This window comes from Talpa europaea, assembly GCF_964194135.1.
Source record: "Talpa europaea genome assembly, chromosome: 13".
Taxonomy (NCBI): domain Eukaryota; kingdom Metazoa; phylum Chordata; class Mammalia; order Eulipotyphla; family Talpidae; genus Talpa; species Talpa europaea.
In genome coordinates, this window is record NC_140080.1 from 8,989,425 (window position 1) to 9,003,129 (window position 13,705).

The 13,705-nt window shown below is 34.6% G+C and overlaps 1 protein-coding gene across 1 annotated transcript in view; it reads right to left on the bottom strand.

Moving 5' to 3' along the window:
* LOC311183247 (bifunctional heparan sulfate N-deacetylase/N-sulfotransferase 4) overlaps nucleotides 1-13,705 on the bottom strand; it is a gene marked incomplete at both ends in the record, with an annotated part of 190,047 nt that overhangs the window by 83,648 nt on the left and 92,694 nt on the right. Inside the window, 2 exons of the mRNA XM_084252604.1 lie at nucleotides 1,820-1,948; nucleotides 3,800-3,985. Coding sequence (XP_084108730.1) covers nucleotides 1,820-1,948; nucleotides 3,800-3,985 — 315 coding nt within the window. The remainder of the gene's footprint in view (nucleotides 1-1,819; nucleotides 1,949-3,799; nucleotides 3,986-13,705) is intronic.

Below are 13,705 nucleotides of genomic sequence, written 5' to 3' on the forward strand. Positions count from 1 at the left end.
TTTCTCTTGCAATTAAAAGTAATTATAATAAAGTAAATATCAAAACCAACAGGCAACTACAAATCAGAGGCATTCTTCAACGGGAGGAGAAGGGAGTAGGATCAAAATAGGGGTGGGAAGAGCACAAGGGACGATGGTGATGGTGCATGGGTAAATTGGTGTTGGGAATTTCATGGGGACTATAACATAGGAGAAAGCATACATTGTACAAAAATGAAGAATGATGTGTGTATATATATTATATATATATAATATATATAATATAAATATAATATATATATGCATGGCAATGAGAGACATTTAAAGGTGAAGTTTATAATAGTTAATGGTGTTTTGATATTTCATAAGTACTACAGATAGAAATACTTGGTAATAAATAGTCTTCTATCTTTAAGGAATCTATGATAAGTCTCAGAATGCTGCTTTATGAGGGGTATTGAATTAAAAAAGAATTGAAAAACAGAACTATAAACCCATCTCGTTACTGATGAGGAGGCTGACAGGCATGTAGGTAGTAAACAACTAAAGTAACTGACCCGGGGGAAGAGATTTAGGGGAAGTCACTGTTGGTATCTGGATGTGCTTATTCACTCCCCCAAAGAGGTTACTGGAGCAGACTGTCTAGTTTAACAAGAAATAGTTTCTTGAGAAAGATCTTAGAGCATCTAAGTTGGTATCCAGTTTAGTGACAACTCAAGGCTACAGACCTTTACATTGTCTTTGTTCTCAATACACATACCATCTGAAGAGAAGTTTTTTTTTTTTTGATTACTCATGCTTAGACAAAGCATGTTGACTGCTAGTTCTTTACCTTTCCAATCCAAAGTCCAAATTTTCATTTTTGCACAATGTAGATTTTGATAGAATTTCTTCAGGAATTCAAAACACTGCAGCATATATAAATTATCAAATAATTCATTTTAAATTCACTTGGAGCTTTACCATAGACAACTTAATTATGGTTTTGTTCAAAGCTTAATGCTTCTCTGAGTATGAAAATGTACTACATTAAGGTAGGTGGACATAGCATATGAACCATGATTTCATGATTTTGTGGGCACTGAATAAGAGGATATGCTTCTCTAAGACCTCAGATGGAATCTTTATGGGAGAAAATTCAGAAAGCTGAACCAGTCCCAAGATTACCTCATGAAAATACATTCCCACCCTCTGGACTTTTATTTATTTATTTTTGATTTTTTAATATTTTTTTCTTATTCGTTTAGACATAAACAGGCATTAAAATTGCATGGCTTTGAAAGATGAAAGGACAGAATTAAAGAAAAAGGATCAAATTTTCTATTTTTAATTCCAAGTAAAACTAGTAGAGATTTTAAAAATAGGCCTCAGACGGTCTTACTACACAAAGGTAATATATAGCTATATATTTTCATTTTTTATAGCTATATATTTTCAATGCAGTTATGTGCTGTGAGCATATTGAGACTGAGTTTGCCTACTGATACCCTGAGCCAAGAGCAGACTCAATTTATGGACAACATATGCACCTCTGATGATACTGTGAATGCTAATTTTTTGGCTCAACAACTGCTTATTAATATGTCTTTACTAAACTTCAAGGAGAGATGCCAACATTGAGATGTTATATTGAATTTAACTGTTAAATCCAACACATGCTGAACAAATCTGTGTTTTCGTTGATTAAAGATCATGAGGAAACTGTATAACTTGGAGTCCAGTCTATTTTCTCTTTTGTAAAACTAGTATTCACCCGCCATTCTTATCAGTGTTGACAATAGAACAAATGAAACATAGATTTGAAAATTCTGACTTAAAAAGGCATAAGTAAAATACGTACTGGATTTAGAAGGATTGTGAGGAAAAGTTCACCTCCTCGGATACTTTTATCCAATTCTTGGGGTCCACCAGGATACTCTTTGTAGAAAATAGTGTGGGTGAATAACCCACAGGTCTGTCGAGGGAGGACCTGGGAAGGGGCAGGAAAGTAACTTAATATTGAGTTTCATCACATTCCTGTAAATGATCATTTCCTATTGGAGTTTCTTGGTTGCTAGAGTCAGATCTTATTGTAGTCACTGACTGCATTGCTGTAATTATGTAGATGCACAGGGAGTCATCAACTCAAAAGCATAGCACCTACAGGCTAGAACATTTTCACTCCGTTCTGCAAATCTCACACAATGGCTGACTTGCATGAAAGGATTGGCAAAAAAATAAAAGCCTTCATAAGGTTAATTCAATTCAAAAATAGAGATTCTCCAGGTTGCATTTCTCATGATATTAGGCCATTATTGCCCTCGCTTCTGAAATACAGTCTTACATGGCACTCAGTTCCTGAGATTCAAAACAATCAGTTTTCATCACTCCCTTTGTTTTGTTTTTACTACACTCTGAATTTAAAATTTAATCACAGTAGTAGTCAAATCATCTAATGATTGCTTCTGGCACATTGTGTAGTTAATTCTGTTATAAATCTAAATGTTCAGCAGAGAAGGCAAATAAGTAATTTTATTCCCAAAACTTATTTTGAATAACAAATTACTTAAAATCTAATGGAAAAGTACATCCAGTTGTGCAGCAAAACTATAATTTTATTTATTCTTTTCTTAATTTTTAAAATAGCTTGTAGTAGATTCAAGGTAAATGAATGCATGTAATATTGGCTGAAAGGACTGTTTTTATTTCATGATGTGCTGAATGCTCATGTAACCCAATAAAGGGGAAATCTCTTACTCTGATTAGAAATTATATGAGAACCATCCTTTGTGTGGCTCCTGAATTTCTATGGATGTCAAAACCACTATTTGAATTATCAGTGGCTCCATTTAAATCTGAGACTTCTTTATATTTTCAAATACCAATATACAATAAAATAATTACAGTTTTATAATTAATGAACTTTGAATACTAGCTCAGGAAACACAAGTGTACTAGTGTTTTTTCTTTGACTTTAGGTAGTCAAGGATAGCTGAATAGGTAAATATATAGATGATAGGTAGACAGAGAGGTGATTGATAGATTACTCTGATAGAAAACTGAATAATGGACTGAGAAAACAGAAGTATTTAAAGGAGAGAGCACAGTTGTAAACCCTGGTTATGTTGCAGGCAACTGATGATGCGAATATAACTTAAGGCACTGTAAGAAGGAATGGTCATTTTGAGATGGGCTCTTTTATTGCAAAGTGAATAATATAATTTTTACATTTCAATGAATTATTATAAATTCCCATCTAAAATTCATTTGCTTTTCCTCTCATTTATAGCAACTGATTAACCACTCCTTTGAATTATTATTTTTTTACTTAATGCATGTTTTTGTGGTATGCAAGGAAAACAAAAAGATGAATAAGAATAGTAGTCTAAGATATTCTTGAGTGTCTGAAAGTTAAACTGATTGGATAAACTTAGCTCTCATATGATATTGAGTCTTTTGATAATGTAGTGATTTTAGAGGTATTTTATTGCTCTACAGACCCCTCCTTTGCCTTAAAACTCTCAATGAAACCATCCAAACAAATACAGAGACACTCTCCACAGGTCTAGTGTACCAAGACAGACCATCAATCCAGAAACTGCATGGATGGTCTCTATGTAACTCATTTCCAAAACTTGAACTTTTTCTTGGGTTTGCCAAAACCACCCCACCATTTATGAAGCAAGCCAATAATTAAACAATGTGTTGATGTATGACCAGTAACCTCACACAAGTTCAGAAATCATAAATCATGATACTCATGGAATGCAGCTTCAGCTTACAACCTGTCTTCACACATAGATATAAAAATACTTCAGTACCCATAGTAGTCTCTGCTCACCATGATGCTATTGTGAATGAAGCCCTTTCGGTACCGTGCAGGTTTCAAATGTGGATATTCTTCAGTGCTGGTGACCTGAATACCCCAGACTTTCCTCCAAGCTGCATACAGTTGAATGTGAACTGGGTAGACGCCCGAGTGATGGGGTGCCACTGCATAGCCCATGTTGATAGGTATTCCATGATCCTAAAAGAGACCAAAACAACACAATAGAGTGTGGTAAACTGAATTCACCTGAAACTGTTCCCCAAACACTGCCTTACGATATATTGATTCTGCACCAAGTATGAGAAATATGAAATCTCACATAATAGGGTGCTTATGTTTTAGCTGCTCATCGTAGTCTCTCTTTCTGATGGTATGGCAGACACAGTCAAATGCTGTGGGCATGTGGTACGCAAATCAGATTGATTTTGAATTTTGACTACAAAAATTTTGGGGGTAAGAAGGGAAGAGACCATTACCCTTCCTAATATATCTATATCTATCTATATGTATCTAGCTAGATAGCTACCTAATATATCTATATCTATCTATATGTATCTAGCTAGATAGCTACCTAATATATCTATATCTATCTATATGTATCTAGCTATCTAGCTATACACATATATAGATGGATGAGAAAGAGAGAGAGAGGGACAACTAAAAAAGTGTCACTTGAAGAGAAAGATGGGAGAGCATGATGAGTGGGTGTGTGTGTGCATGCACATGTGCACACATACATGTTAAAGGAACCAGAAAAGGAAGTATGAATGATAAAATGATGGGCTTTTCCTGCCAGCTAAGTGATTTGGAATTAATTCTATTTGCATAATGTAGGCATCAAAGCTCTCTGAGTATAGAGAGTGATACTATGCTCTGTGCGTCTAGTGATAAGTCAAGATGGACTGGAAGTAGAAAGGGGATGAATCAAGGCTGTACATTAGGAAGCCACTGCAGTGATACAAATTAAAGGAACAGGGTTACCTAAGGAGATGAATGTGGTCAGATTAAATGTCAGGGGACAAATCTCTGTATGATTCAGTGATGTTTTGGAAACAGAGGGAAAAGGAAAAGTAATGATTAAGATTCTCTCCTTTGCTTTGAGCCTAAACAACTCAATTTATTTGTAAAATATATACTTCACTTTGAACTCCTTGCTTTGGGTAAACAGTCAACTCTAAAGGGAAGTATATAAATTTAAGACAAGGGTATAAAAAATGGTATTATATAGTGAGGAACTTTATATATAGATCTGCAGTTTTCTTTAGATTTCTCCCTCTAATGTTTATCTGCTTTTCAAAGACTCTTTTTAGAATTGAATCTCATCAACTGAGCTGATAAATGACAATATATGGTCATATCTGAAAGCTGACTGAATCAATAAACAGAACATACATATGTTGACAATTGCCATTTCTATTTTCTATTACATGGTATATAGCATAGGAAAATAATTCAGTCTGGCATAATAAGAAAACAGCAAGTGGGTCACATCTACAATGCCAAAGTCATAAGCCACACTCAGTTCAGAAGAAAGACCCAAAATACTTGACAAGTCTCCATCTGTCTTTCTTTCATGGAATGACTGTCATTGTATAGCCAAATTCCCCTCTCTTTCAATAAGACCATGTGTTTTCCAACATCTATTACAATAAATGACTCTGTAGAAAGACTGAATTATGAAATCAATGCCATAAAATGAGCTGGAGTCTTTTGCTAGGCACTGGGGAAAATGCATTTCTTGATATGTGTCGAAGAAAAATACTTCTTTCAGGAGCTTGCATTTTCATTACAAGGCGAGGTTGAAAAAGTCAGTAACAAAATTACTTGGAAGATACCAATGGGGGAAGGAAATTCATCTCACCCTGATATATCACTGGAGAATAAGTCCTATAAAAGCCTTAGTTCTATCTGGTTAGTTCCATGTTGCCCAGTGAATCATCAGAGAGCTTCTTGAGGATGAGGGTCATCCTGGGGCCAAGGGCTGATGCCTTGTATATGAAATGTAGATGGACTTTCTCAAGAGAGAGATCTTGGTGTCCAAATTCTGTCTGGTAAACAGAATTTATGTGACTGTTGCTTAGAAAAGTCCTCTGGATTTACAAGAGAAGGGAAAAAATGTGTTATGCTCTTATTACTCTTTCAAACAATTCCTATTGAGATTTGTAAGGGTTTCGTCTCACAGTATTAATAATGACACGTCATCAGTGTCTGAATCCTACCAGTCTTCATTAATAACTCTGTTAGTGTAATTTCATTCCAAATTTGGGGTCAAGAATCCTAGATGAGTATGTGAATGTTTAGAAACAAAGAGATAAAATTGTGAAAAGAACTGAAATACCAAACAATAGTACCTCTTCAGGAAAAGAAAAAAAAAAGACATTTCACTTTTGACAGGTAGTAAAATAAATTGTAGAACTTTCATGAAAAACCAGGAGGTAAAAAGCAATTGATTTGGTGAGTAGGAAGGAAGGGGCAGTAAAAGGATTTTATTATATTTATTGATTTCTGGGGGCTCAATGTTATACTGCTCATAAGGTCATCTTATCACACTGACAACCAGAACTCAATCAAAATAGTAAATCACACTGGATAATTATGAGTTTATACTTTTTCAACCTAAATGATATCATAAAATGAAAAATAATTCCCTAGTAATTCTTTTTCTGTTATCAAGGGGCCTTTTGAACTAAAAAATCTTCATTCTTTACTGTCCAGAATTTAAAACCCTCTTCACTGAGACTTGGTCGACTATCATATGAGCTAACCTATTTACAAACAATCACAAAAATTACAAAATGTGAAAGATAGTTCTAATATGAATATAGGAAGCAGTTAAAAATATAAATTAGACATAAAAGACAGAATAAGCTAAATAAGGAAATATAAGGAAAGCCAAGTATGTTTTTTTTAATTGAAGCAATGTCTCTCACAGGACCCAGATTTTCTATGATATTATGACATTGTCACTACAAATAATTACAGGAGAACTTGATCTAAATTTCCCAGTTACATTAAATTCCCATTTTATTGGGAAATTAGATCATGTGATAATTAACCAACTATATTAAAGTCACTATTTTCAAAAAAATGCAATAATATAAACTATATCTAGCATTAAAGTACTAACAGAACCAGCTTGATTTCATTGAGTGTTTCTTTGATCATTCCTATTTATCATATCTGCTTGCAATAAATACTACCTGGTATTTATTATCCTCATAAACATTATCCTTATAATGTCATGGCCTGGATGTTATTGTCAAATGTGGAACTGAGGCTCAGAGAAGACCAACGACTTGACAATGTTCACAAATGGCAGGGCTAGAATCATACCTCAATTCCTCTAAACTCACAGTTTGCTTTTGCTATTCCCTCCCAGTTAATGACTAGAAACACTTGATGGACAACAAAAAAATGGTTTTAATATATACTTCTTAAATGAACTCATATTTACTCTATTTTTATTTGGGAAGGTTATACATAAAAATTTTACATTTCTCAATCTCCTCTCTAGCTATCATTTCTGATGCAAACAAGGTCCAGCCAATAAGAAGTACTCAGAATAGATGAGCAGGTGCTCAAATCTTGCAAATCTTGGCTTCCGTTGTTGATATATAAGATTGTGAAAAAAGAGGCTTTTTTGAAGAAGTACTTGGGGCCCATTTTCAGGGAAGCAGGTGAAGCTTATTGCTTCTGCCAGAGTTGCAGTGGCCAACTCGGAAGCGGTCACTCCCTGAGGAAACTAAGTCTGTCTGGCTCTGTGAATCCCTAGGGGAGGAATATAACCTAGAATTTGCTCATCAGTCTTTCTAAAGTTTTTGGAAGCCTTAAATTGCTGAATAAAAATTCTCCCTATTTAAAATAACTCCAAGTGGCTTCTGTTTCTAGCATGGAACCCTGACTGATATCCATGCTCCTTTTCCCTTCCTAATAAATATAAAATTTATGAGAGGTTCAGGTGAGATATCAGTGGCTTGAATTCCAGGGAAAGACAAAGAGAAGAAGAGTTTGCTAAAAACTGTCCGATATTTCTCCACGAAAATTCACTCATGCATGGCAAAACGGCAAACACACCTATTTGTCAACCTGGATAATATCAAGTTCTATGATTACTAAATTTTATGACTGAGCAGCCAATATCTAGTGTACAGAGAAAATAAATAGGAGACAAGTCTTTAAATAATAAACATCAAACATACATGAAAACAATTCAGTACAACTACAGTGAGATAATTATTACTGAATTCACGGCAATGTCAAGTACTATGCATAGATACAGGGGGGTTTAAGACACGTTTTTTAAGATTTATTTATTTTTACATACAAGAACTGGGGTACAGGCCAGATGCCAGATGCATGGGAGGGTGAGAAGATTCACCAGAGACAGAGTGGGGAACAAAACAGGCAGATTGACTGAAATACACTGCTGAGGGGAGCAGCAGCCATGACAGGAGGGGTCTGCCGTGCCATGTGGGTATCTCCCTGGCCGCCAGGATTGAACCTGCACTGCAGAGGCTGCAGATTGCCTCAAAGCACTGTGCTCTACCGCCTGCGCCACCAGGAGAGATCCAAGACATGTTTTTAAATATTTTTAAAAGCAATGATATATTTAAAATATTATTAAATAAAAAATCATGGATCTCTAAGAAATGAATACAAGGGAAAGGAAATGAAATTATCACAGCAAGTAAATGTACTGGAGGTAAAAAGCTAATGCATTAAACAGTACCCTATTGAACTTAAAGTATTGATTTGCCCTTTTAAATACACAACTTCTAGGGAGTGACACTGGTGCTAAAGAAAATAGATCTCATTATCTGTTTTTGCTTTTATTAGGAGCTTGGAATCATATTGTCAACTTTGAGAATGATCTTAAGATCATCGATTTTCTACTGTGTTTTGAGGACTGAAATTATCTCTTCTGTTTTTATAAGTGATAAAAGCAATGACTGTGTGACCCTGGAAATTGGTTGGGTCAGTCCTGGCACTTTTTGGACTGAAGTCTAGTAAATGGTGACACATCTCTGGAGAGCTCTGTGTCACAAATGGATTTTTCTTTTGAAAAGGAAATAGCACAACGATGGCATTTCTTCGATGGCGTTGAACTTTCCGATCCTAAGTAGAGCTATTTTGGGCAATTGAGACATATCCTTTTAATATTCTTGACCCTGTAGCGTGTCTACTTTACTGCTTAAAAGGAACTTACAGAAAAACTAAGTGTTCCCCCACATTGTATGAAGTGTGTTTGGTTAGGCACTTGTATTGCTAACTTTTTGTGGTCAGAATTCTTACTTTATTGATAATCAAAATGCTCAACACATTGTGGTTCATTAATTTCCTTTATCTGACCTATTTATTTTGTGCCTATGGTGCATCTGGAAACATTCTAACACGTGAAGATTAGAGCAGGGAACAAAATAAATCAATCCCAGTCATCAGAAAGTTTAGATTTTAGTGGGAGGTGAAATCAAGATTATGTAATAAGTAGATTGTATTATATATAAGGGGCTAAGTTATGGAGGAAAGCAAGGACTTTAGAAGAGGGGAAAGCACAAATATGTGGTATCAAAATATCTCAGGAAATGCCAGAACTGCATTTCAGTACCTTTCCCTATAATACTGCATCTTCTGGATTCAAAGACCTACTTTGAAATTTAATCCAGCAATAAGAGCAATGGTATCAAACATTAAGTATTTAGAACTTCTGACAATGTCATTAACTTGGAAGACATGATAACATCAAAGAATCTTAAAAATGTTATATGTATCAAATGGAAACAGGAAAATCATTATCCATTTCATTATGACCTCATTCCTACCTATAGTTCCTATAGATGGAAACATGTAAAATGAAAGTACTCAAAATAATTCCCCTTACTACAATCACACCAATTTCACAAAATGTCCATTTGTAATTTTATCTCAATAATTATAACAGCATTTTCTTAGCATGCCTTCATTTTTAGTCCCTTGGCTATTTATACACAGTACATTATTTTTTTAAATCTTTTACACGATTGCCTATGTTTATATGCTAAAACACTGGTTTAGATGGGATGACTAGGTGTGTTTGTGTGTGTGAGTGTTTGTGTAGGTGTAGTATTAGTGGTAGTAGTAGTAATCATAGTGATGGTGGTGGTAGAAAAGTCTAGGAGATCAACCAGCCCTTTCTGAAGTTGGCTAGAATGCCTTCATTTTCTGCTTTTTTTTTTTTTTAACGCATTCTCAAACCTTTTGGATGTTTCCAAAAATATATAGCTGATGGGCTGGAATTACTAATTTAAACACATCACTTTGCAGAAATAAATTTGCATAAACTACTACTTTCTCAGAGCAATGGAATATATTTCCAATATTATTTTTGAGTCAAACTGAGATTTCTCTTAGGAGTCATTTTTTTCCTCTAATGTCAGCTTAATGCATTAATGGAAAAATGCTTTAAACATTTGGTGTAGGCACGAACCATCACTTTAGTTATCAATTCTTTCAGCCATCCCCAAAGTACAAGGTGCTATTACATTTTGTGCTTCTGCGGCATCCTGTGACTTCTCTAAGTGCTAAAATGATTCATATTGGTAATTGTTTCAGTTTTGTGGAACCTTTAGTCATGTGAATTAGGTTAAATTTCATCAAATAAAGTAAGTTTATGTTAATAGTAGTTTCTATATTTAAAAAATAGTTATTATCACTTAAGCAAGTGCTCATGAAGATGATTAAATCATTATTTATTTATGTAGACATGCTGACATGTTTCAAACTAAAATCATAGCAAAATACTATTTTACATTTTGTTTTGATCATGTTAAGGTAGTATCATATCCTCAAGTTGAAGTATCAACACAGTTCTTATCTTAATGCAACTTCACTTCAAACTCTCCAGTTTTCCTATATTATTAACTAGCTTTAGCTCCCTACCCTGTCAACATGTTTGGAAACAATTTCTCATATTCTCATATTGCTTAGGTTACTGCAGAAATGACTGCAGGGAACTGATGTGTCAACTAGAAAGCAGTAATCATGGGATGAAATGATAAAAATATCTAGCCACGATAGGTAAAGAATAAAGGAAACTACCAAACAGAAAGAATTTCTCAAATTGAAAAAGGCAAAAAAAGAAAAAAAAAAAAAACTCTGCGGAAACTAATATTTATGATGGCTAATTCAAGTTGACCAGAGTATGCCCAATATAGCAGGGTTAAATAAAATCTTGAAAACTTCATTTCTTGCTTATTTCATATTCATTTAGTAATTAAAAGCAACTTTGTTCATTTAAGCAATGAAATTAAAATCTGTCAGTGAAAAGTTAATTATGCTATTGACCACTCTAAGAACTACTCACAAAATGACTATCGAATAATTGATCGATAAGTAGGCATAAAATCTCACCATCAACACTTTTTATAGTGTCAGACTTTATGATAAGGTTATTCTATGGAAATATTCCTTTGGAGAGTCTATACATTTTAAACAATGGGGCAATTTGAGTGAAGGTAAATTTCACAATCGTTCAAGAGAAAAAAAAAAATGCAATGAAAAAAGGAGTGGATAGGGAATAGGGTCAAACCTTGTACCAGGAAAACAAAAATAAAAACAGAAAACACTCTGATAAAATAGAGAAAAGTTTATTTCTCTTGACTAGTGGGGAACCTGGAGATAAATAGTTGCTTCGGAAGTTTAAGAGTGGCAGACATAAAGTCTCCAATTCTGTTGGCCCTCCCTCTATTGTTTATCAATGGACGCCTTAGTTCCAATGAAGAGGATGTTATATGAGGCAAGAGAAAGGCACAAAGGTCAGGGGCAGATGGCAGGCATCAACTGATTTAACCTTTTTTCCTCGCGCTTTCCTGAAAGCCCCATGCCGTGACATATGTTTCCATCAGATTGGTCAGAACTATACTAAATGACTTCTGTCCAAAACCGAGTCATCAGTCCCTTAGCTAGACACTTGGGCTCCACAAGTACACTTTGGATTCGTTCAGTAAGGAAGAAATGATGATGCAGGAGTAAAGACATCTGTACTCTGAAATGAGAGTGCAGAAGTAAGAATCCCCATGCCCTGTTGCTAAGCAACTCACTTCAAATACTATGCAGAAAACACAAACAAGAACAATGATTAAGGAGGATACAGGAGAGCAACAAATGAGAATACATTAATTAGGAACATGGGGAGGTAATATGAGAATCCTAAGAATTGATGTTTCAAATCAGAGCTTTCAGCAAAGGTGATACCACTGAATGAAGGGTCTCCAAGCCACAAGCACCCAGGGGGAGAATTCCCTGCATAGTCTAACCCCACCAGGGTTCCTCACTATTATCATCTCCTAATAGCCCAGTCCAAGCTTCTCAATTTCTTTCTTCCCTGTACACCTTATTCTCAAGATTTGTAAAGGTAAGGATTCTCAGAAATGTATTTTATGTTTCAGAAATTTGGACACATTAGGTTACCAATAATCACTGTTAGATGGGTGTCCATTAAGGATTCTTGAAATATTGTGCATTACGGTTCTAATTTGACACCCCTATCTTGGGGTCATTATGTAGGTAGGTCAATGCCAGGCAGACATTTTCTCTAAAGGGCCACATCGTAAATATTTTAGGCTTTGCCACCTGTTTTGCTTTTTGCATTTGACAAAAAGCATTGTCACATGCTTTTTTGTTTATTTGATTTCACAACCCTTTAAAAATGTAAAACCTACTCTTTGTACATGAACCATCAAAAACAAACAAGCAATAGTTTCCTGACACAAGACAGGTTGTTGCTGAAACAATATTTATCTTATTAGAAAAGTGGAACATGTTATTTTGGACAATATCTTCTGCGTTTCTGCACACTGCTCCCTCAGCTTAGATGCTCCCTCCCACCTTTTCCCTCATGTACACTGCTCATGTATCATAAGTACTGCTATCTCAACATCTGTCCCATTTTTTATTTTCTTTTTCTCTTTGTGCATAACCATTGTCTCATTTGTGGCTGTACTGTGATCTGTGTGTTTCTTTCAAAAAACTGAAATGTCATTTTCTTATATTGCAGTAAAATCCCTGAGTATAAGCAGCATCTCATTAATTTTTGCATCCTGGTCAAGGTGAGTACAAGATTATAAACTCATTAATTGTCCAGTGAGAAAAGGAAAGAAAAAAGGAAGAAGATAAAGGAAGGAAGAGAGTGAGAGAGGGAGTTACTTTTTCACAATGGAAGGCATATTTGAACATTTTTTAACTTAACTGGGAAACAATTAGGAAGATTAAAGAGTTCATATGCATATGGACCATAAAACAAAGAGGAAAAGCAAATCAATTCAATAGACACCAAAACATCATGTCACATATCCAAGACCCTTTCATGACAAAAATATTTCAACTGAATAGGAATAAGCAAGAATTTCTTCAACTTGAAAATAAGTATCAGTGAAAAACTCACAATGAACATCATCTTTAAAAACTCACAATGAATATCATGCTTTTCTTCTGGGATCAGGGATAAGGTAGGAATATTTGCTCTTGCCATTTCTGTACAACCTTATAATGAAGCTCTAGCTAGGGAAATTGGGCAATAAAATTTAAATAAGGATACACAAATAAGAAAAGAAGAGGAAAAAAGTTCTTATTTATATATGATATGATATTGTATATAGACTTCACTGCGGAAATCACTAAAAATTCTTGGATTAGTGAATGAGTTCAGCAAATTGGAAGGTGACAAGACCCCCACACAAAAATCAATAGTACTTCTATACCTAAAAATGAACAGCATGAAATGAAATTAAGAAATAATTCCATTTGCAATAGCATCAATAAGAATAAAATGCTTAGGGATATATTAAACAAAAGGAGTACAAAACACAGACTGAAAATTATAAAAAAACTACTGAAAGAAATTAAAGAATCTCTAAATGAAAGGAAAGATAGCCCATAAATGGA